We start from the raw sequence: 22,035 nt of genomic DNA, 5'->3' as shown, positions 1-22,035 counted from the left end.
GATGTACAATTATTAAAAAAAAAAAAGAAGTCTTTTTTAAAACTTCGCCAAAGCATTTGTGTTGTTCAGACGGAGGAGGCAACTCTGCCACAGGAGACAAAGTGAAGTGATTGACGGAGGCAGTGGACCTGGGCCACCATTAAAGGGGTGCAGAGTGGGAGGTTGACAGATCCAACCACGGAGGGGGTAAATTCTGGGTTAGAGGTGGGGGAGCTGTTGCCTATTCCCATGAACAAAGGCAATCTTTCAACTGTATTTTAGGCGGTGTTACTGAGATGCTAGTTTGGGAAAAGTACAAAAGACAAAGGCAGCCGTGTTGGCCGTAAGAAAAATCCCAAAATCCATATAGTGCAATACTTTTCTGATACTAGCTTAAAGATCCCCCAAAGGAGGCAAGTTTCTGCAATCTGTCTGCCTACTGGTACCGTTAACCACAAACACACATTTATCACATTGTAGATCTTCCATTTTTGAAAACATAAAATCCAGCTGTTCGCGCAAAACTTTATCCAGCCAGGGTGAACCAAACAGGTTCCTTGGTTTGTGGAGACAGCTTTGAGTTAAGGGCTGGATTTTAGATTTTAAAAAAAGGATCTATCATTCTCCGAGATTTTTTCCTTCCCAGTGGTCCTCGGGGGACTTCAACCAGAAACCAATTACATCACCTAGTGGAGCTTAATTTGAACGTCTGCAACCCCTTCTTCTCCACATCATCTTCTGAGTCTGACAATGCAGTCATCCCAACAGCTAGTTGGCCCCCACACCTTTTCCTGGCATCTTCCTTTATGAAGAGATAGGGAGACCTTGAATCCTTGTATATTTTTTGGTGATCTCTCTGAATTGTCCTAATAAAGGTGTTACACTATATGGATTTTGGTAAACGTGTGTTTGCCCGTTAATGGTACCAGTAGGCAGGGAGATATTTGTTCTGCTCAGTTAGTTTTGGGGTGTTATCCTATACACATTCTTACCTGGGGTGTAAGTCCTATTGAATTCAGTGGTGCTTACTTCTGAGTAGACATCTATACAATAGATAGCACTGTTAGTCTTTGAGCTTTGTTTTTTAAACAGGCAGGATATAAATGCATTTAATAAATAAAACAAATTTGCAAGGTGGAGAAGGAGAAGGTGGGTAGCAAGGGAGCAGTTAACTCTTTATTCATCCGCCAGCAGTGCCCTGCACTGAAATTCACCACGACTACCCCGCCCCCACCCCCGCCAAAAACACAGGCAGGTTTATTAGAATGAGCTGCGAGAAAAATGAAACAATTCCTCCCTCCCACCATGTTTACAATTTTTGAACAAAAATGACAATTGCATTTCAGGAGAAAAAGAAACAGCTTAATTCTCCTCCCGCAGCCCATCCCACCTTGGTATCCTTGTAATTTCTGATAGCTTCTTTGTTGTTGTAACTTTGAGGCGAGTGGCAGACTCCATTTTCAGATGTTATCGGAGCGTTATCACTTAATGGACTGAGAGGAGATTAAAGAGGCACTTTCCATGCTCTTAAATTGATCATGCAGTCAGATGCTCTATATTGCCAATTTGGAGCGTGATGGAAGCCTTTATTTGCACCAACCTGTTCAATTTGCAAGGGCACAATCCATTTACCTCTAGGGAAATAGAACTGGGAGTGAGCAGTTTTTCAGAGAGAGAGAAAGAGGGGAGAATCTATGTTTGTTTTTATAATATACTTTTACTTGGGAGAAGCCAGAATGAAAGATTGACAGTGCAATCCTACAGATGTCTACTCAGAAGTGAGTTCAATGGGACCTGCTTGCAAATAAGTATGTAGAGGATTGCAGCCTCAAAGAACACAGAAAAGGCAAACACTGTGGTTCAATAGATGCTCCTTTTATACATAGGGGTGAAAAAAGAAAATGGGCTTCTCCACGCCAGGCTTTTTATCCCGCAACTTACCGGGGCTTCTGTTTCCGGATTCTTTGCGGGACTAAGATTGGCTCCTTACACGTTTTTTTTCTCCAGGATTCTTTTGTCTCCAAGTTCTACATGTTTCATTAGACAGCTGCTCAATGGTGCTGTGTTATAGGAGAACTGTGCAATTTCGCAGGGCCATGAAAGTGGATTAACATTTATTACTGCATTATCCTTGATCTTTTAAAAGCTGGGATAAAGGTCAGAAAGTGTGGGAGTCGCCCTGGAGGGGGATGAAGGCATGTGAAGGACCTGCAAGCTTCCGTGAGTGACCAATCATGAGCATGCAATAAAAGCCTTGTGTAAAAATGCTCAGTGTGTTTGCTTGTTTCTTTTACCCCGCATGAGGCCAAGCGCAGTAACAGGGCTCTCTGTGTATGTATGATCCTGCAGGAGCTCAGAAATAAAGAGCACAGAATGAGGTCTTGGATGCAGAATTCAACTTCCTGAGATGCTTTAGCTTTAAAAAATGTTTCTAGTCCTCATGATTTTGCAGATTTACTTGAAAGTATGTGGGCAACAACTGGAGGGAATGGCTGAATAAGATTTCTAGTGCAGGGTGGAGCTTCAGCACCTTGCATAGCTCCTCGCTCCTCCCCAATTTGGAAAAATAATAAAGAATTGCAGAACGCATTCTGCAAAATGAGAGGGAATACACAAAATTGCTCTATTTGCATAAGTTACGCTGGAATCTGTGACTTGCCCAGCTTGGTACAGAAGGCAGATGGCTGAAGCATCCCCGAAATATAGGGATGTCGAAGAAATCCACAACAGAACCAAATGAGTTCAGATTTGTATTAATCTGACACATGGATTCCTCAGGGGACCAGCTTTTCCCCTGTCTGGCAGATTCGGTGGCCTTGGACTGTTTTTCTAACCTTTGGGAATTTTGCACAAATTTTGTTGTAGAAAAATATGCACACACAAAAAACCCTGGCCAAAAATGTGCATTTCCCCCCATAGACGAACACGTGAACATTCGCATTTTGGGGAGAGTCATGCATTTTGTGAGGATTTGCAGATTTTTGCCCATGCAAATTTGCATACATTCAGAAACTAAAAAAATCCATCGATGGGCGGACAATGGAATGAAAGGCCGCTGACAACCCGCAAAACACAGACGGAACGGATTTTATACAATCCATGCATCCCTACCTGAATATACTTTGGAATTTGGATGGTTAATTCAAATTGATATATGAAACGCACACACACAGATTTGTGAGTCCCTGACCCCCAGAGTTCCTTAACCTCAATCCCCTTTGTTTCTGGGATATCAAGAGAAAGGTAGAGAGGCAACCATGCAGGCAGATGAGAATGTAAGCAGAAAAATGTCAAAATGTGCTTCTCCTTTGGCTACTTTTCTTGGGGGAATCACACACATACAACACATTACAGTGAATGCTGAGCCTGAGAGAATTGCATCAAAGGTCCAGTTTTCCCCAGAGCAGGATTCTACTTTCAGATACAACTCTGGATGACAAGGAGAGCTGTGCTCAGTTGCCTGTTCTCCTTGCCCATGTCTGTGCAAACAGAGAAGGACCATCATGCCGAAGCAGCTGCCTGGCTGCCCACAGGAAAGGCTAGCCAGAAGCACCTTCCAGATTGTGGTGGCTTAATCATAGGGGATGTTCTCCTCCATCCATTTCAGATAGGCTGGGTTTCCCTGGTCAATGAGCAGGCTGATCAGTTCTGGGATCTCAAAAGGATGGGCGGATCTGAGGAAGGAAACATACAGACCATGTACACCTGCTGAAGCCAAAGTGGGATTTCCACAGCTAGAAGGGATGTACTAATCACACTGTAGAAGGATTTGGGGAGGTGGGGGGGGGGGATGGTGACATCACCAGCAAGGCACGGCAGACTGAACCAGTGTGACATGTTCTACAGAAACCAGGCCAAAAGAAACAACATTTCAGGAGCACGAAAATTTCAAAGGGACGGAAGGTTATAAACTAGGGATGGAGCGTTGTGTATTCCAGCCAACTGTGCCAGGGAAATGTGGGATTGGGTTTCTGGCAGAGAGGGCCAAAAAGGGGGTGGGGGGGTGGGGTTCAGGGCAGTGGATGTACAACCTGACTTGAAGCACTGGTTTGCTTCACCAAAGAACCTTAAAAAAAAGGCTTTCTAATTTGTCACACAATGGCTTCTGCTTAAGGTATGAGGGTGGGGTTTTTTTTGTTTTGAGATCACAAACATTTTCAGTTAAAAAGAAGATGCGTTGATGCCTGCTCTTCTGGAAAAAAAAAAGTGCTCCACACTCCACTCAAACTCCAGCCCACACAAGTGTCCCCCCTATATTAACTCGATTTTTCAATATTAGTGCCAACCTTATCATGGCTAAGCCATCCTGATGAGGGAAAATACTACCCTAAGGGCACAACCCTATGCAGGTTTAGACAGAAAAAAGTCCCACAATTCCCAGCATGCCCCAGCCAGCAATGCTAGCTGGGGCATGTTGGGACATGTAGAACTTTTTTTTCTGCCTAAATAGGGTTGCGCCCTAAAATTACTATGACGGTAGGCAAGGGGCTTAAAGTACTTTCCCTAGAGTGACTTTAGGGAGTTCTTATCTACTTCTTCTGTCTCCTTCCACTTAAGGAAAATGTTCATTGTGAATCGATAAAACCCCCCAAACCTAAAAATAACTGTTCTTATTCAATATACACATTTCTGGCAGTTCACAAATATACATAGATGGCAACAGGGTTTAAAAAAAGAAATCATTGGTGATGAGGAAGCCACTGATTTTCCATTCATTCCTTTAGGTTGCAATCGTCTCCATGTTTAGACAGAGAAAAGGCCTACAACTGGAGAATGCTGGGAGTTGTAGGCCTTTTCTCTGTCTAAACATGCATAGGATTACATCCTCAAAGTCCCTTCTACAGAGGATTGGGGGACTGGGCCCTGCTACAGGATGTGGCATCCTGAGGATTACTGTTTTTGTTTTTGAAAAAAAGCTATGTTTCTAGCCCTCATGGCTGCAAGCAACTCTTTGGGAGTGATTCTTCTGTCTAAGTTGTTGCTGAGCCACTGACTAGAGGAATCTCACCTGATATAGTCTGACAATTCCTTGATTTTGGATGTCCTTGTTTTCACCAGCTGCAATGGGAACAGTAAGTACAAGGATTAGGAATTGCTTTAGTATAATGGTAATTCTTTAAGAAGAGCTGTGCTGGATTAGACTGAAAGTCTCTCTAGTCCAGCTTCCTGCTGCTCACAGTGGCCAAGAAGATGCTTCTGGGAAGCCAACCAGCAGGACGTAATTGCAGTAGCATCCTCCCACTCCCAGCAACAGGTATACAGGAAGGCTAGTACTGGAGGTAGCATAGAGCCATCATGACTAGTAGCCACTGATAGCCTTCTCCTCCATGAATTTGCCTAATGCCCTTTTACAGTCATCCACGTTAGTGCCATCCTATATCCTGTGGCAGGTACATCACCTGTAGCGAATTCCATACATTCATTTGGAAACCCCCATTAAATTTGGCCAGCTGATATTTAAGAGACTTGCTTGTCTTAAAATCCCAACATACTATAAATGTGCCTGTGTCCTTTGCGAATTTTTAAAGAATGACTTTGAATTCCGAAACCTTGCCAAGTTCATAATCCTGCATATTTCAATGTCACTCTGGTCTCCTCAAACATGGCCCACAGGCCCCAGCAAGTAGGGATGTACGAATCCCTTACCTCGTTCTGCGTGGGGTCATTCGTGGTGGGGAGAGGCACTCCATTCCTCCCCCCGAAATTCTCCCTGGCCGGCTCCACTCCGCGGCAACTCCGCGGAGCCACCAGCCGGGGCCGCCCACAGCCGGACATCGGGCCGCTGAGCTGTGCAGGGATGCAAATGGCAGCCGCCGTAGCCACCACCATTTATGTCCCTGTCTTTTGCCGTGATAGGCTACGTATATATTTGCATAACCTATCACGGCAAAAGACAGGGGCGCAAATGGCGGCCGCTATGCCATTTGCGCCCCTGTCTTTTGCTGTGATACGTAGCCTATCACGGCAAAAGACAGGGGCACAAATGGCGTAGCGGCTGCCATTTGCGCAGAGTTCCAGAGAATAGCAAGGAGAGACAAGAAGGCCTTCTTAAATGAACAATGCAAAGAAATCGAGGAAAACAACAGAATGGGAAAGACTAGAGATCTCTTCAAGAAAATTGGAGATCTCAAGGGAACGTTTTGTGCAAAGACAGGCATGATAAAGGACAAAGAAGGCAGGGACCTAACAGAAGCAGATGAGATTAAGAAGAGGTGGAAAGAATACACAGAAAAACTATACAGGAAAGATCTTAATGTCCCTGAGAGCCATGATAGTGCGCTCACTGAACTTGAGCCGGACATCCTCGAGAGTGAAGTCAAGTGGGCCTTAGGAAGCATTAGTAACAACAAAGCTAGCGGAGATGACAGTATTCCAGCTGAGCTATTTATAATCCTAAAAGATGATGCTGTTAAAGTGCTGCATTCAATATGCTAACAAATCTGGAACACTCAACAGTGGCCACAAGACTGGAAAAGGTCAGTTTACATTCCAATTCCAAAGAAGGGCAAGGCCAAAGAGTGTTCAAACTACCGCACAATTGCGATCATTTCACATGCCAGCAAGGTGATGCTCAAAATCCTACAAGCTAGGCTTCAGCAGTATGCGAACCGAGAACTATCAGAAGTACAAGTTGGGTTTCAAAGAGGCAGAGGAACTAGAGATCAAATCGCCAACATTCGCTGGATCATGGAGAAAGCAAGAGAATTCCAGAAAAACGTCTATTTCTGCTTCATTGACTACACTAAAGCCTTTGATTGTGTGGATCACAACAAACTGTGGCAAATTCTTAAAGTGATGGGAGTACCAGACCACCTTACCTGTCTCCTGAGAAACCTGTACGAGGGTCAAGAAGCAACAGGAAGAACCAGACATGGAACAACCGAGTGGTTCAAAATTGGGAAAGGAGTACGACAAGGCTGCATATTGTCACCCTGCTTATTTAACTTATATGCAGAGTACATCATGAGAAACGCCGGGTTGGATGAATCACAGGTCAGAATTAAGATTGCCGGGAGAATTATCAACAACCTCCGATATGCAGAAGATACCACCCTAATGGCAGAAAGTGAAGAGGATCTAAAGAGCCTCTTGTTGAGGGTGAAAGAGGAGAGTGCAAAAGCTGGTTTGAAACTCAACATTAAAAAAACTAAGATCATGGCATCTGGCCGCATCACTTCCTGGCATATAGAAGGGGAAGAAATGGAAGCAGTGACAGATTTTACTTTCTTGGGCTCCAAGATCACCACAGACAGTGACTGTAGCCATGAAATTAAAAGACGCTTGCTCCTTGGGAGGAAAGCTGTGGCAAACCTAGACAGCATAGTAAGAAGCAGAGACATCACCTTGCCGACAAAGGTCCGTCTAATCAAAGCTATGGTTTTCCCAGTAGTAATGTATGGCTGTGAAAGCTGGACTATAAGGAAGGCTGAACGCTGAAGAATTGATGCTTTCGAACTGTGGTGCTGGAGAAGACTCGTACGAGTCCCCTGGACTGCAAGGAGGTCAAATCAGTCAATCCTAAAGGAAATCAACCCTGAGTGCTCATTGGAAGGACAGATACTGAAGCTGAAGCTCAAATATTTTGGCCACCTAATGTGAAAACTCTCTGGAAAAGACCCTGATGCTGGGAAAGACTGAAGGCAAAAGGAGAAGGGGACGGCAGAGGATGAGATGGCTAGATAGCATCACCGATGCAATGAATATGAACTTGAGCACGCTCCGGGAGAGAGCGCAGGACAGGAAGGCCTGGCGTGCTATGGTCCAGGGGGTCACGAAGAGTCAGACACGACTGAACAACAACAGCAACAACTTTTGCCGTGATAGGCTACGTAAATATATACGTAGCCTATCACGGCAAAAGACTGGGACGCAAATGGCGGTGGCTGCGGTGGCTGCCATTTGCGTTCCTGCCTATTGCCGTGATAGGCTACGTATATATTTACGTAGCATATCACGGCCTCCGCAGGGACACAAATGGCGTCCCTGCGTTAGCCGTGATAGGCTATGTAAATACTTACGTAGCCTATCACAGCCATTCGACGGAATGCGAATGGCGGCTGCAGATGCGGCCGCCATTCGCAGAGCATTGGACGGCCGACACAAGGTAGGCTCCATTCCGGGCCCATTTCATGGGGTGGAGGTTGCTTCGTTCCGCCACAGATTCCGGGGGCCAAATACACTGGAATTCGGCCTCCCTGGGATCCGTGGCGGAATTCTCTGACATCCTTACCAGCAAGGCCGACACCCGACACATGCTTCACTTATGGAATCACTACAGATGATGCATTTTCCAGTGGAGGCTGGTGCCTCTGTCTGATGTCAGTGGAGTGGTAAATCTGCTTCAGGTTTCAGTCAATCACTCTAAAGGAACCATCCTCTAGAGTTCTAAATCCTTTGGCGTTCCAAACTCGAACTCTACCCTTTAGAGTTCCAAAGCTATGCTTTAGAGTTCTGACTGGTTCTGACTGAAATCCGGAGCGGATTCACCACCCCAATGACACTGGAGCCTCCAGCTTCTGCTGGTATTTACCACAGGAGGTAGGATGGCCATCACCTGGATGGCTTTAAAAGGGTAACAGGCAAATTCATGGAGCGGAAGGCTATCAATGACTACTAGTCATGATGGATATAACCTCCAGGACCAGATTCAGCATGCCTCACTACCAGTTGCTGGGGAAGATGAGTGGGACTCATCTGTGGGGGGCTACTTCAATCATGTCCTGCTGGTGGGCTTCCCAGAGGTATCTGGTTGGCCACTGCGGGAACAGAATTTCGCCCTGATCCAGCAGAACTCCTCTTGGGTTTTATTGAAAATTGACAAATCACAACAATCTCTCTCGAAACAGCTTTGAAATGATCCTTGTCATTTGGAGCCAGCCCTAAAGGACTATCTATCTATCTATCTATCTATCTATCTATCTATTTATTTTATTCATTTCATTTCTATACCGCCCAATAGCTGAAGCTCTCTGGGTGGTTCACAAAAATTAATGAATATTTATGTATTCATTACACTGATACCCCACCTTTCTTCCACTGTGGAACTCAAGGTGGCTTCATGTGGTTCCCAGGTGGTCTCCCCTCCAAGCACTGACCAGACCCAGACCTGCTTAGCTTCAGCATGTGTCTTCAGACCATGGTTAGTTCTCAAGGGGAGTCAGGAAAGAAGCGATGGATGAGATGAAACATTAATGGGAGAGATACAGCATTCAGGCCTTTTGAATCTTCATCAGCTCATGTCTTTCTGTTTTGTTTGCTTCTCACTATATAAGACCCAAAGGGGCCGAGAGCCAAATTTTATTTTGCTTTTGCTCCAGATAGCAAAAACCTTGGCTTGACCAATCTAGAGACCATCATAAGATTCTCTCACACTTACCAGAAGTATTTCTGTAGCTTCCTCGATCTCCCCTTTCCAAACATACCTACATTGAAAGCCAAGAAGAAAGTCTGCTTTAAAAGGAACAGAAGAAATGACAGCATCCATGGGGATAATTGATCTCACAGAGGATTCTTCTGGAATGGGCAAATGGATTTGGTTCTTGACTCACATGGTTGAGGACTTAGGGAGGATATTCACACAAGCTGCCAATTTTCTCTCCATAATTGCCCTAAATAAAGCAGAGAAGGTTCATTAGCATGTAAACCTCCTTGTACTAGAGTGAGGAATGTGCTTTGCCGTGTGCTACAGAGCTTAACTTCAGTTCCTTGGTTTTCTTTTACAATCGGTTCTTTGTTGCTGTTGTTTAAATGCCAGAGGATTAAATACTACAGTGAGAGACACTAAACTCTCTCTCTCTCTCTCTCTCTCTCACTCATTTGTTACATTTATATACCACCCAAGATAGAATAGATACCTTATAGCTGTGAACATTTTAGCAAGAATTCCCCCAGGAAGACCCAGGATTGAAACTGACGGTGTTAGGCAAGAGATGATTGTGGTTAGGATAAGATTGCCTGGTTGGCTCAGGCTTTTGTCATTGAATGGCTCATGGCGGTGTTGTAGAAATCAGAGTCAGAGAGACCACGGAATGAAGGAAAAAGAGTTTTTCTTTATTTAACGCGCGATCTTTATGGCCGGGATAACTCCCAAAGTGCCAAAAGCCCCGATTTACATCAGCAAATTTTTTTTATAGATATTGTGACACATAGGCAAAATCTCCCCCACCCCTTTCCGTGTGGGTTTGCAGTATTCAGCATTTCCTCTCCTAGCACAATTGTTTATAACACAAGAAATGGGTTATAGGGTAGCCATGATTAGCAGAGAACATGATATACCGCTCTGACCTCAGCCTTGCTGACAAGATAAGACATTCCTGCGTCTTGTCAGCTTACAAGAATATATTCAGGAGAGACAGAGCTCAGCAAGAACATCAAGCTTGAGTCTGCATGAGGCTACTTAGTCTGACCCTCTATATTGCTACTACAACAGAATGGCATTTTTCATGTCCTAAGAGGGATCGCTCTCAACAGGAAGAAAGCTTCCATCTGATGAAGTCATTGCCATTTGAATGGGTTGTTAAGAGATTGCCTGAAACTCTCCTTTGATGAGGTTTTCCAGAGAGGATGCCCCTTTGATAGGAAAGGCATGTGCTGTTATACTAGTAAAGAACTTGTTGAATCAAGTCACCCAGAAACAGAAATTCTCAAGATGCTGAAATAAGTTTCCCCATTCTGCACTGCTCCCTTCCCCCGAATCATAGTTTGGTCTAGCAGCTCTCCGTGCATGCCCAGAGGGCGTTATGTCTTCAATACTTTGGAATTTTCTTCCGGCATTTCGTTTGGCTTGCTCTTTGCAGTGTTCTGTGATTTATTGTTAAAGCAACGTGATCCATTCCACGGTAGCTATTAATCCAAGGTCAAAAAATGTGACCTCCTCAGTGGAAAAGAGAAAACTCTGACAAAACAAGGCAGGAGAATTCAATATTTGCAAGATGGAAAATGCCTAGCTCTTATTCACAACACGTAACAAGTTGAGATGTAGACTGTCCAATTTGCAGAGAAAATTCCTGTACAATGAGGGAGTTTAAACTGAAAATATAGTCCTGGTGGCAAGTATTCAACAGTTGCACAGTACAAATGCAGAATTCCAGTCGTTGAGTTCCAGTTATCCCTTATGGTCAGGGCTAATCCTTATTTCTGGATAAACTATATGGTCCCTGTATTTGCCTTTTGGTAATGCTGCAATTAAATTGTTGTTAGTTTGACTTGTTGTGAGCATGACTTGCTAGCATTGTCAGTTTTTCAGGCTTTAACACCCCATCCTGCCCTGGGATCTCTAGCAGTTAAATCTTGGGGGCCATCTACACGGCATCCAACCTTCACTCCATCATAAATGCACAGCACTGCAGCTGCAAATTAGCTTCTGCTGCAATACACGCACATTTTACTGCAGCCTTCTCCAGTGGGGAAATCTACTGCATGCTGACAAGCAGCTGCTGAAGCGAAGTAAATTGTGGCAGGTCTGCTGCCTTTTTTTTTTTGCCTTTTCTTTTTTTACCACCATTATATATAAATGCACAGCTGTGCAGACACATGAGGGTGGGGTGTGACACTTTGGGTTTGAGTGGCTGTTTTATAGTTTAGGGGTTCGTTGGTGTCTGTCTGTGTCTCATTTGGCAGTTCTCAAGCCCGAGACTCTTGCGATAGTACACCAAGGCGTGTGCCCTTCAGAGGTACGTGCCTACCCATCATTCCAAAACGGTGGCTGGAGCAAAGTTGGTCCTGGACCTTCTGCTCCCCCGAGACTCCCCGGCCCTTGGCCACTGACTCCAAAGCAGCCATTGCGAAGATACGAAGCTGCGAAGGTGTGCGAAAGTGTGGTTGAAGAAAGGGGCATGGTTCCCCATGCCTCTGCAGCTGTGCAGCCATGGAGGAACAGGGAGGAGTGATGGGGCATCACTGAGTGACACAAGCACTAGGCCCTCCTACCACACAATGTGAAGTTGGTTCAGGGAAGGGATAGACAGCTCGCAACCACGGGAAACGCGCAGCAAACCAAAAACATCACAGCAAAATGTATCTTTGGAAATCTGCATTTTCCAGGTGAAAACTGCGGTTAGGCTGCGAAGTGGTGACTGTGTCATATGTCCCAAAGGACCTCAAATCGCAGTGGCCCTGGAATAAATGGCTCATGTAGACGGGGCCTTGGTCTGGGGCGGTCTCTTCCTCATTGCTGAAAAAGGTGAAATACAATGCCAAAAACGAGGACATAGATTTCCATGGGCTAATGTATGTATAGGTGCACATTCTGTAACAATTACTATCATTGCTTATCAAACTGGGTCATAGAAATACAATATTCCTCACCATAGTGGGGAAGAGTGACCTGTGCTCAGTCTCCTTTCCAAGTGGTAACTGTGGATGGGCAGTTTCAAGGCCCCTTCCAGCTGCTCTCCTTTCCCAGCATTCTTTATCTTTAAATTGGACCTGGACTGGACAGCCCTTCAAACAGAAGACACCTTCAAACAGAGGACCATCCTATGATAGCTCTTCAAACAGAGGGTCGTCCTCTGTAACAGAGGACACGTGGCCACCCTACCAAACATTATTGTTTTCTACCATAGGGGAAGGCTCCAGCCCCTGAGCATTTGATTTGCCCTTTCCTGCACCTTTCCCAGTTCTGTACTGTCTTTTCAAGATGGGGTGATGTCAGGGTTGGATCTGAGCCCATAGAGTCCCAAAGCTGCTCTGATTCTGAGGAGGAGATACAATCTGTGGGAGAGGAACTCTCTCAGATTTCAGAGGCGCAGCTGGAGGGGGAGCCCCCCCCCGCTCACATTCCTGGGAGCGACAGTGACCCTGGCATGGAAAGGGAGGGACAACTTGAGCTTTTAGACGCAAGGCGCAGGCGCAGACACAAGTGAGAGGTTGCGGGAGCTGAGCTTAGGCACTCAGCCCACTTGGCTCGATGTCAACAGCTGCACCCTGAGGCCCCACAGGAGAGGGGGAGACATTCCCCTCCTACTCCTTAAGTTCAGAGAGTTGCCGCGCTTTCCCCCAAACGGAGACCAACTGACATCCTAACTCTTAGAAACCCCTGGTAGGCTGTTCCTTTGCATTTCCCCTGAGTCTCAGGCAATGATCATCTGTAAGCTTCATTAGGCTGAATGGAATTAAAGCCTTGGAAAGCAGCCCTTTTTGTCTGAGTGTTGATTCTGGCTATTGGAGGATTCAGAAGGCAACAAGGGCATTCCTGACAGGTGGCCAGAAACGCACACGGTATTTCAAATGTAGTTGCGCAGCTGCGCCACAGATTTATATAACGGCTTTATGGATCCTGGCCGTCTTATCTGCAGTCCTTTCTTGATAATCCCTAGCATGGAATGTGCCTTTTGCACTGCAGCCACCCACTGAGGTCGGCTCTCGACATCTATTTATAGTTCTCGGGCGTTTTATTTTCGACTGCTTTCAGTCAGATGACCGACAGCATACTTGCTGCTAAGACTCTTGGTATAACTCCACATCCTGGGATGCCTGGTGAGTAAAAACCAGCATGCTTTACATTGCACGTCCAGTGGCGTATAGCGCAGTAGCCACAACCAGGCTGCTGAGCTCTTGCTGGAAAGGGGTAACCCTCTGCCCCCAAACGCTGGGAAAAGCATACTTCTAAATATCCAGTGTGAAACTGACAGTCAACAAAACATTAAGACTGGTGCATCACAAGCCCATGCACATTCAACCTAATGTGAGATTAGCAGCCACATGCAAGAGGACCTTTTCCTTTCTTGCCCCTCAGTTGTGGAATGTCTTGCCGGTTGAAATGTGCCTACTGACCTCTTTGAATGTTTTTAAGCGGGAATTAAAGACTCCTTTATTCCGGCAGGCCTTTCCTTTTTAGAACTCCCGTTCTTCTTTGTTGATTGTTATATACTGCTTTTATGGTGTATTGTTTTTCATAGAATCATAGGGTTGGAAGGGGCCTACGAGACCATCGAGTCCAACCCCCTGCTCAGTGCAGGAAGCCTGACTCCCAGGCAGTCTCCCATCCAAGTACTAACCAGGGCTGACCCTGCTTAGCTTCCGAGATCAGACGAGATCATTGCTGGGTGTCTTTTAAAATTGTTTTTAAAGCTTTGTACGCCACCTAGAGTGTTTTGTTTATAGGCAGAATATAAATTGAAATAATGGTGATCAGGATGATGTTTACTCAGAAGTAAATCTCATTCTGTGCACTGGGGCTCACTCCTAGATAGGTATGCCTCAGATTGCAAGGTTAGGGAGAAATACCTTCCATATGAAAGGGCTCCCTTCCCACACATGTTCCGGTGATCAGCTGAAGCAAGGATAAGGGAACTGCGTTATCCATTCAGCAGAATCAAGTGGCAGAGCAAGGATAAGAGCTATGCATTATCCTTTCAGCAGAATCGAGTGGTAGAGCTTTTACTGGATGTACCACTTCCAGCTGCAGGTGAATGGTCCTTTGCCAAAGAAAAGAAAAGAACAGAAGAGCTCCCTGCATGTGGAAATCTAGCATGTCAGACAGATGGGTGGGGCTTAGCCTTCCTCCTGACACGTTACTTTTCTAAGTGCAGGGTGATTCATTTAACAGAGGAGTAAATATTAACTGCCAATGTGTGTAACTTCCTACCAGTGGTTTTTATTATTTATTTACAGTATTTTTACCCTGCTCTTCAGCCACAAAAGGCTCTCACAGCAGCTTCCAACGATTAATAATTAGACAGTTCTTGCCCTCAGACTTACAGTCTTCCAATTTAAGGGCACAATCCTATGCGTGTTTAGACAGAGAAAAGGCCTACAGCTCCCAGCATTCCACAGCCAGCAAGGCCTTTTCTCTGTCTAAACACGCATAGGATTGTGCCCTAAATCTTTCAGACCAAAAGTGAGTGTGCGTGTGGTGTGTGTGTGTGTGTGAATTTGAGTGAAGGAGCATGACGGTTGCAATGGGGCATAACTCTTTCCCACTACCCGTATTTCCACCAAAATCCCTCCCAAGCTGCTTCTCCTCTCTTCCAGGGTTGGGGCACTGTAAGGCCAGCTCTTAAAAGTCAATGATCTGATTCCTAGACAGGGCCCAATGTTATGGCCTAGCAGTAAAAGGGTGTGTAAATATATATTTGGGGGAAATGAGTGGGTTTTTTTTTAATTGGGTCCCCCTGCCCATTTTTCCACTGGGAAAACATGGGGGGGGGGATCTTACATAATATCTACCAGGACACATGGTTTCTTGTTGTTTTTTAAACAGTGTTTTAGAAATAACACTGCTGCAAACCTCTCTGATGGAAGAATTAAAGGTAGTAATCTGAGACTAGCTGACGGTCTTGAGATTTAAACTCCCCCCCCCCCCAGGCCCTTGCCTGAGAATGGCCTTCCAAATCTCATTTTCAGGGCGACCTGCAACACTGCCTCTCCTCTCTGGGTTGTGGGTGGCAGGAGCAAGAGCTTGCAAGTTTGAGCAAAGCAGCTGGTGGGGCAGAGGGGCACTGTCAAGATGGAGCCCAGGCCCTTTGCTTTGGTTTCGGGCTCTGCTTCAGATTCGGAGACAGAGTTAGAAGCAGCTCAGCGGAGACAGGGTGCGGGGGATGAAATGCTTCAAGGCTATCCAGGAGCCAGCCTCAGAGACTGTCTTGCCCCCTCCCTGCAGGAACCCAGGAGCTGGCGGAGGGAGCTTTGGCACTGAGATCTTAAATGCTCGTTCAAAACCAAATATTTTGCATTGCAAGAGGATGCAAAATTTTGCAATGCGAAATTATTTTGCATTGCATCACAACAATATATTGTTGCTGTGTGTGTGTGTGTGGGGGGACATTTCTCCCCTTAGCTACTGTGAGGATTGTAGCTAAGCTCAGAAGGAATAGGGAATGGCGGATGATGCCATCATCCCTGTGGATCAAAAAGTCCTAGCTCTTCAACCCCGAGTCCTGGTTCCACTACACCACTGCTTTCTACACATAGTTGCCCACATTTTAGGTTGCTCAAAATGTGGCTTTTAGCAAACTGCCTGGGCGTGTATTTTCTGGTTGAAATAGACTTCCTTTCTAACCCACAGAATGTGTGTGTGTAGATGGGAGGCAGGAGCAGCTTTGTTTATAAAGAGGTGCCCCAGGGAACTCGGTGTTCTCAGTAAACATTTCTTTCATTGACAGAGATGCAGTGTTTGAGACAAGACAGGCCATTCAAGCTCAGAGCTAAGAGTCGGGCAGAACTCCATCATGCTACACTTTGGACATACAGAATTCCCTCTACTCTAAGTTCTATGAAGCTTCAAAGGTCCCCCCACCCCTTGACAGGGCTTGATAGGTTACAGATAAGATGTGTGTGGCCTGATAGTTGAATCTTATAAAATGCAGATTCAACTATCAGACCACAGAAGTCACAGCTTCAACAAAGAGAGAATCTGAGCTTTCTTTTCCTTTGGAAAGTAAGATTCTAATTCTTATGACTGCAAAGATCAGCTTGAATGTGTGAAGAATTAGAAGCAAGTCCCAGAGGTTCAGTTCCTGGTGTCTCCAGACAAAAGGATCTTAGGTTCTGGGAAAGACATCTGCTGGACACCCTGTTGAACCACTGCCAGGCAAAATAATAACATTCCGCTAGACTCTGTGTAAGGCAGACTAAGTTTTGGCTCCAGGTAAGTCCACTTCCCTCCTCTGATTTCTCGCTCTCTGGGAAAAGAGTAGAATGTTCTCAGCCACCACATAACTACAGCATGAAAAAGCCATCCGGTGATTCAGCAAACACATATTTCAATTATTCATTGGGCACTTGAGGCGAGAACACGTCAGTCACTCTACCTTGCAATATCTCGTGCGGTTTGTTCATTGGGGCAGTTGACGAGAGCAACGGAATGGGTTCCAGAGATGTAGCTGCCGGTAACTGCCGAGTGTAGCTGTTGCCCAATTGTTCTCAGCACCGGATACATTAGCAAAGATAAATTCATGGCCTAGAAGGAGGGGTGAAATCAGTGAAATTAGGTGGAAAAGTCCTCTGGACCTCGGTGATGTAAACACAGGCTATTAAAATATTCCAGGCTAGAAGAAAAAGAGAAAGTGTGTGCATATGAGTGTGTGCGTAATAGATATGACTGCTTAACAAGGCTGGGACCTATTATGGTGTGAATGGCCTTGCTCAATATCAGGGAATGTCCTGTATTCCTTTGATCCCCAATAATACTAAAATGCAATCAAACAAAGATAAAAGCACAAAAACAGCAGCCATAAAACCAATACAGTTCTGCAAATTGATACTATTAGGGTGGCTGTGTGTCTTTAGCAAACTGAAGGGCTGTCCAGTCTGAGTCCAGCTTAAAGAGAAGAGACAGTATGGACTTGGGAGTTGTCCATTGACAATTATCACATGGACAGCAGACCGAACACCAGGCAGACAGTGGACAAAGTACCCCTCTAGATCTCCCTTCCCCAACTGGGTGCCCTCCCAATGGGTTGGACCACAAATCCTCCACTGTTGGCTGTGGATTATGGGAGTTGTAGTCCAAAACACCTGGAGGGCACCCAGTTGGGGAAGACTTGTCTACACTCACTGGTAGCAGCTCTCTAGGGTTTCAGAGAGGATTCTTTCCCAGCCCTACCTGGATCTGCTGGGGATTTGGAACCTGGGACTTTCTGCACACAAAACATCTGCTCTGCCACTGAGCTATGGCCTGCCACATGAAATGTGTTTATTGTTGATACAACGGCTAGCCTTCGCAACACCACAAACGTCAAATCGTGATGTAGGGTGCACTTCTATAGAAGCAAGCTCTATTGAGTTTGATGGGGCTTACTCCCAGGAAATGGCCCTGGGAGTATGAAGGCTCAGAAGGAAGCCCCACTGGGTTCAGTGGAAGTTACTTTGAAGGAAGGAAGGAAGTATGTATAGGATTAATTTTTGTGAACCGTCCAGACAGCTTTGGCTATTGGGCGGTATAGAAACGACGTAATGAACGAACGGATAAATAACTGCAGCTGGAAACTCTCACTGAACTCCAAGGGGCTTCTTTGGAGTAGATCTGCATAGGATTGTGCTGTAAAACAGCATGAGTTGTTGTTGTTGTTGTTGTTGTTCAGTCGTGTCCGACTCTCCGTGACCCCGTGGACCAGAGCACGCCAGGCCTTCCTGTCCTGCGCTCTCTCCCGGAGTGTGCTCAAGTCCATATTCATTGCATCGGTGATGCTATCCAGCCATCTCATCCTCCGCCGTCCCCTTCTCCTTTTGCCTTCAGTCCTTCCCAGCATCAGGGTCTTTTCCAGGGAGTTTCCTCTCCGCATTAGGTGGCCAAAATATTGGAGCTTCAGCTCCAGGATCTGTCCCCCCAGTGAGCACTCAGGGTTGCAATTTGGCAGGCAGAGAGTCCATCGCACCGGCAAGAAGCGGCCGGCTGTCGGGGATGCCCTGCCTCGGGGCCCTGCGTGGAGCAGGGGGTTGGACGCGACGGTCTTGCGGGCCCCTCCCGACCCTGCCGTTCCAGGGTTCCGCGATCCTACGCATTTTCACGACGTCGCTCCGCCCGACGCCGGCCAAATGCGCCGAGGAAGGGAGGCACGCCGCTGCGGGTCAGCGTCCTCCTCAAGCGTGGGCCCCGCTCCTCCCCGAGGGGGCCGTCACGGCTTCTCTCCGACGCGAGACGGCCACCGCCGAACGCGGGCGAGCGCGCGAAGCGTCGCGGAGGTGCCGTGCGCTTCCGCGCAGGACCCGGCGACAGAGCTCCGCCGCGGCCCGGCCGCCCCGCGCCCCCGCCCTCCTCCGCGGCTTCGCAGCGGGCGCGAGACTCACCAGCAGCAGCGCGGTCAGGCGGCCCGGGCGAGCGAGCGAGCGAGCGAGCGCGGCGAGGCGAGGCGAGGCGAGGCGAGGCGAGGCGAGGCGAGGCGCGCCTGGCACCGCGGCGCGGCCCAGCCCGCTGCCATGCCCCGGCCCGCCGCCCGCCGCCGCTGGGCCAGGCTGGGCCAATTTGTCCTGCGTGCCGGAACCGACGGGACCCCCCAGTCGGCCTTCCACGCCCACGCCCGCTCCTGGCCACCGCAAGCTTTCCCCGTCGGGGCTGTGTCGCGCTACCTCCAGCGGCAGAGGCAGGATGCCTGTGCGCAGCAGTTGCTGGGGAACATGGGCGGGAGGGTGCTGAGGCACGCCTGTCCTGCTGGTGGGCTCCCTGCGCACAGCTGGCCGGCCACTGTGTGAACGGAACGCCGGACTCGATGGACCCTGGGTCTGAACCAGCGGGGCTCTTCTGACGTTCTCGAGGAAAGCAAACAACCCAGGGATGGAGACCACAAAACCACAGTTTGCCTGATAGTCTGCCAGGCAAACCCTGGGTAGGTAACAAACCATGGGCTAAATAAACCATGGGTTAGTGTTATGTGTGAACGGAACGCCGGACTCGATGGACCCTGGGTCTGAACCAGCAGGGCTCTTCTGACGTTCTCAAGGAAAGCAAACAACCCAGGGATTGAGACAACAAAACCACAGTTTGCCTGATAGTCTGCCAGGCAAACCCTGGGTAGGATAACAAACCATGGGCTAAATAAACCATGGGTTAGTGTTATATGTGAACAGAATGCTGGACTAGATGGACCCTGGGTCTGATCCAGCAGGGCTCTTCTGATGTTCTTAAGAAGGGTGTGCAACCAGCGCCCTTGGAGTTGCCCAGCCACAGTTTGCAGCACCCTGGTCTGATCCAGCACGGATCTCCTTATGTTCTTATTACAGCCGTCGAATTTGGAGTGCGGAGTAATTTAGTTGCTGCTCTTGTCAATCGCGAATCAGAAATCTAAGCCACTGCAAATCATCCAGAGATCTACCAGTAGGTCCAGATTTACCTTCTAATATTGTATTGCTAACTCTGTAGCAAAGTTATGCCATCCCTGTGAGTGGTTTTGCTTGTTCGGCCACTAAAATCATGGGTCTGGGTGAGGGGGTTTGGTTCTGTCTGTGGGAGTTTGGTTCTGGTTTCAGACTCGTGATGGAAAAACCAGGCTCGTGCTTCCAAATATATAGTTTATTTTGTCCTTCTTGATCACTGATAATTTTATAATCTTTTTTTGTTATTGTGATTTGCATCTCTCATTTCAGTTTCCTTCTATAATGGAAAAGTTTTGTGTTATTGGATCCATCTCTTTCAAGAGGTTACCCGTCCTTTCTTCCTCTTCAAAGATTATTGTTTCCTTGTGTTATTATGTTGGTTAACCTTTTCTTTTACATTTTGTATTGACCTGGGTGGCCATTTGTCGAAGTTGTTGCAGTTTCATCCTGCGTTGTACTAGGCTGGACTACATTGCCTTCAGGGTACCTTTCAACTCTATGATATGCTGCCTTATGCTGGTTATATTTTTTATGTTCTGTAATAAACCTGTAATCATTCCTTCATTGGCTAATTACATCTCTTCCCATTTTTTGTTCTCTAATGAAAAGTTGTTATGATTGTTACTGGCTTGATCTGTTTGCAAATGATGCCTTGGGAATTCGTTGTTAAATTCTCTTTCTTTTTCTCTTCTTTAAAAATTATTATGAGTGTTGTTGTTGTTTTTACTGTATTGGCTAACCCTTTCTCTTATATTTTGTATTGATCTGCTACCTTATGTTGAGAAAGCAAAGGTAGCCATATTGGCCATACAAAAAAAATATATATACAAAATTAATCTTCGGGTAATACATTGATTTAAGCCAACTAAAATATCAGAACCGCCCCCCGCCCCAAAAAAGAATTCCTGTGGGGAAAGTCAAAGACATCAAGCCAGAATTTTTAGAAACAAAGGCTAGCAGCCACCTCTTGGCTTGGGTTTTCCCAGCTGTAAACTGGGAATAATTGCAGTCTAGCTCTCAGAGTTACTGTGCAGGCAAATACTCAATAAAGACTTAAAGTGCTGTGTAAATGAAACATATTGTAATATTATAAGAAATAGTGATAGGTGATTCAGCTTGATTGTACTCAAACTTTGCATCAAGGCATATTTTGTATGTAATCTGCTGTGCATGGGGCCAGTGCTGAATTAAGAAAGGGTGTGTGTGTGTGTGTGTGCATATGTGTGTGGGCTCGAAACCACACCCTCTGGCCTTCAACGTCATTCTTTATTTCGTTTATTTTAAGATTTATATGCGACTTAAATATGGCTATTTCTTTATGTTGTTACTTAGTGTACTGTCTGAAACACTCTTCCACTGTGGTCAGCTTCAAACACTTCTTAAGAAAATAAGTACATAAGAAGAACCCTGTTGGATTGGACCCAGGGTCCATCTAGTCCAGCATTTTGTTCACACCGTGGCCAACCAGGTGTCGACCAGGAACCCACAATCAGGGCATGAGCGCAACAGCACCCTCCCGCCCATCTTCCCCAGCAACTGGGGTACATAGGCTCACTACCTCTTGTGCTGGAGGTAGCACACAGCCATCAGGACCAGTAGCCATTGATAACCTTCTCTTCCAGGAATTTGTCCAACCCTCTTTTAAAGCCATCCAAATTGGTGGCCATCACTACACCCTGTGGTAGCGAGTTCCATAATTTATCTCTGCGCTGTGTGAAGAAGCACTTCCTTTTATCTGCCCCAAATCTCCCACCAATCAGCTTCATGGGATGACCCCGGGTTCTAGTATTGCGAGAGTGGGAGAAAAATGTCCCCCTCTCCACTTTCTCCACACCATGCATAATTTTGTGCACCTCTGTCATGTCTCCCCTTACCCTCCTTTTTTCCATGCTAAACAATCCCAGCTGTTGTAATCTTATATCACAGATGCTCCAGCCCCTTGATCATTTTAGTTGCCCTTTTCTGCACTTTTTCCAGCTTTATTTGCCTTTACTTCTCTCATTGCATTCCTGTAAGCATGCAAGTCCTCAATCAGGCCCAGGGGTTGTCCTCCTCTCCTTACAGCATCTGGGGCACATCACTCGGCGTTTCCCTGACTTGTACTCGGTCATGACGCTGCTCTGTTTTACTGCTTCGTTGTGATGTTTTAAGGTATTTATGGTTTTATACTGTTTTTATAGCGGATTTTATATTGTATTGTGTGTGTTTTTATGTAAACTGCTTGGAAACCCTGGGAAGTCAATTGCAACAGATACATTAAATACATTAAAAAAAAAAAAATAGTGGAGGGCGAAGGTCACTCTA

The 22,035-nt window shown here is 46.4% G+C and overlaps 1 protein-coding gene across 5 annotated transcripts; it reads right to left on the bottom strand.

Annotated features, from left to right (window-relative positions):
* Positions 1-1,130: 1,130 nt before the first annotated feature.
* On the bottom strand, positions 1,131-20,792 carry LOC146335644 (protein CutA homolog). Of its 5 annotated transcripts, none has more exons than XM_084820745.1 (7): positions 18,988-20,792; positions 16,731-16,879; positions 12,286-12,420; positions 9,528-9,587; positions 9,356-9,401; positions 4,988-5,037; positions 1,131-3,653 (listed from the first exon to the last, which is right to left on the bottom strand). In XM_084820745.1, the coding sequence occupies exons 1-7, from the start codon at positions 19,258-19,260 to the stop codon at positions 3,551-3,553; spliced, it is 816 nt and encodes a 271-aa protein (XP_084676871.1). In that variant the 5' UTR covers positions 19,261-20,792; the 3' UTR covers positions 1,131-3,550. The 5 variants fall into 5 exon arrangements, with proteins under 5 accessions (XP_084676871.1, XP_084676869.1, XP_084676872.1 ...); XM_084820743.1 differs by lacking the exon at positions 18,988-20,792 and adding an exon at positions 18,709-18,880; XM_084820746.1 differs by lacking the exon at positions 18,988-20,792 and adding an exon at positions 17,920-18,670.
* Positions 20,793-22,035: the final 1,243 nt, after the last annotated feature.

Source organism: Heloderma suspectum, chromosome 14 (genome assembly GCF_057233095.1).
Source record: "Heloderma suspectum isolate Gila_16-S chromosome 14, 16-S_ref, whole genome shotgun sequence".
NCBI lineage: Eukaryota > Metazoa > Chordata > Lepidosauria > Squamata > Helodermatidae > Heloderma > Heloderma suspectum.
Note: the sequence above shows the minus strand (reverse complement) of the source record. Positions and strands in the feature narration are given on the sequence as shown.

Excerpts from the sequence above, each read along its gene's own strand:
- LOC146335644 (XM_084820745.1), bottom strand. The coding sequence starts at position 19,260 with ATGGTTTGTTACCTACCCAGGGTTTGCCTGGCAGACTATCAGGCAAAC. Across the intron at positions 16,880-18,987 it reads TCCTGCCTCTGCCGCTGGAG|GCCATGAATTTATCTTTGCT; the intron begins GTAGCGCGACAC and ends CCCTCCTTCTAG. Across the intron at positions 3,654-4,987 it reads GAATTGTCAGACTATATCAG|ATCCGCCCATCCTTTTGAGA; the intron begins GTGAGATTCCTC and ends TTCCTTCCTCAG.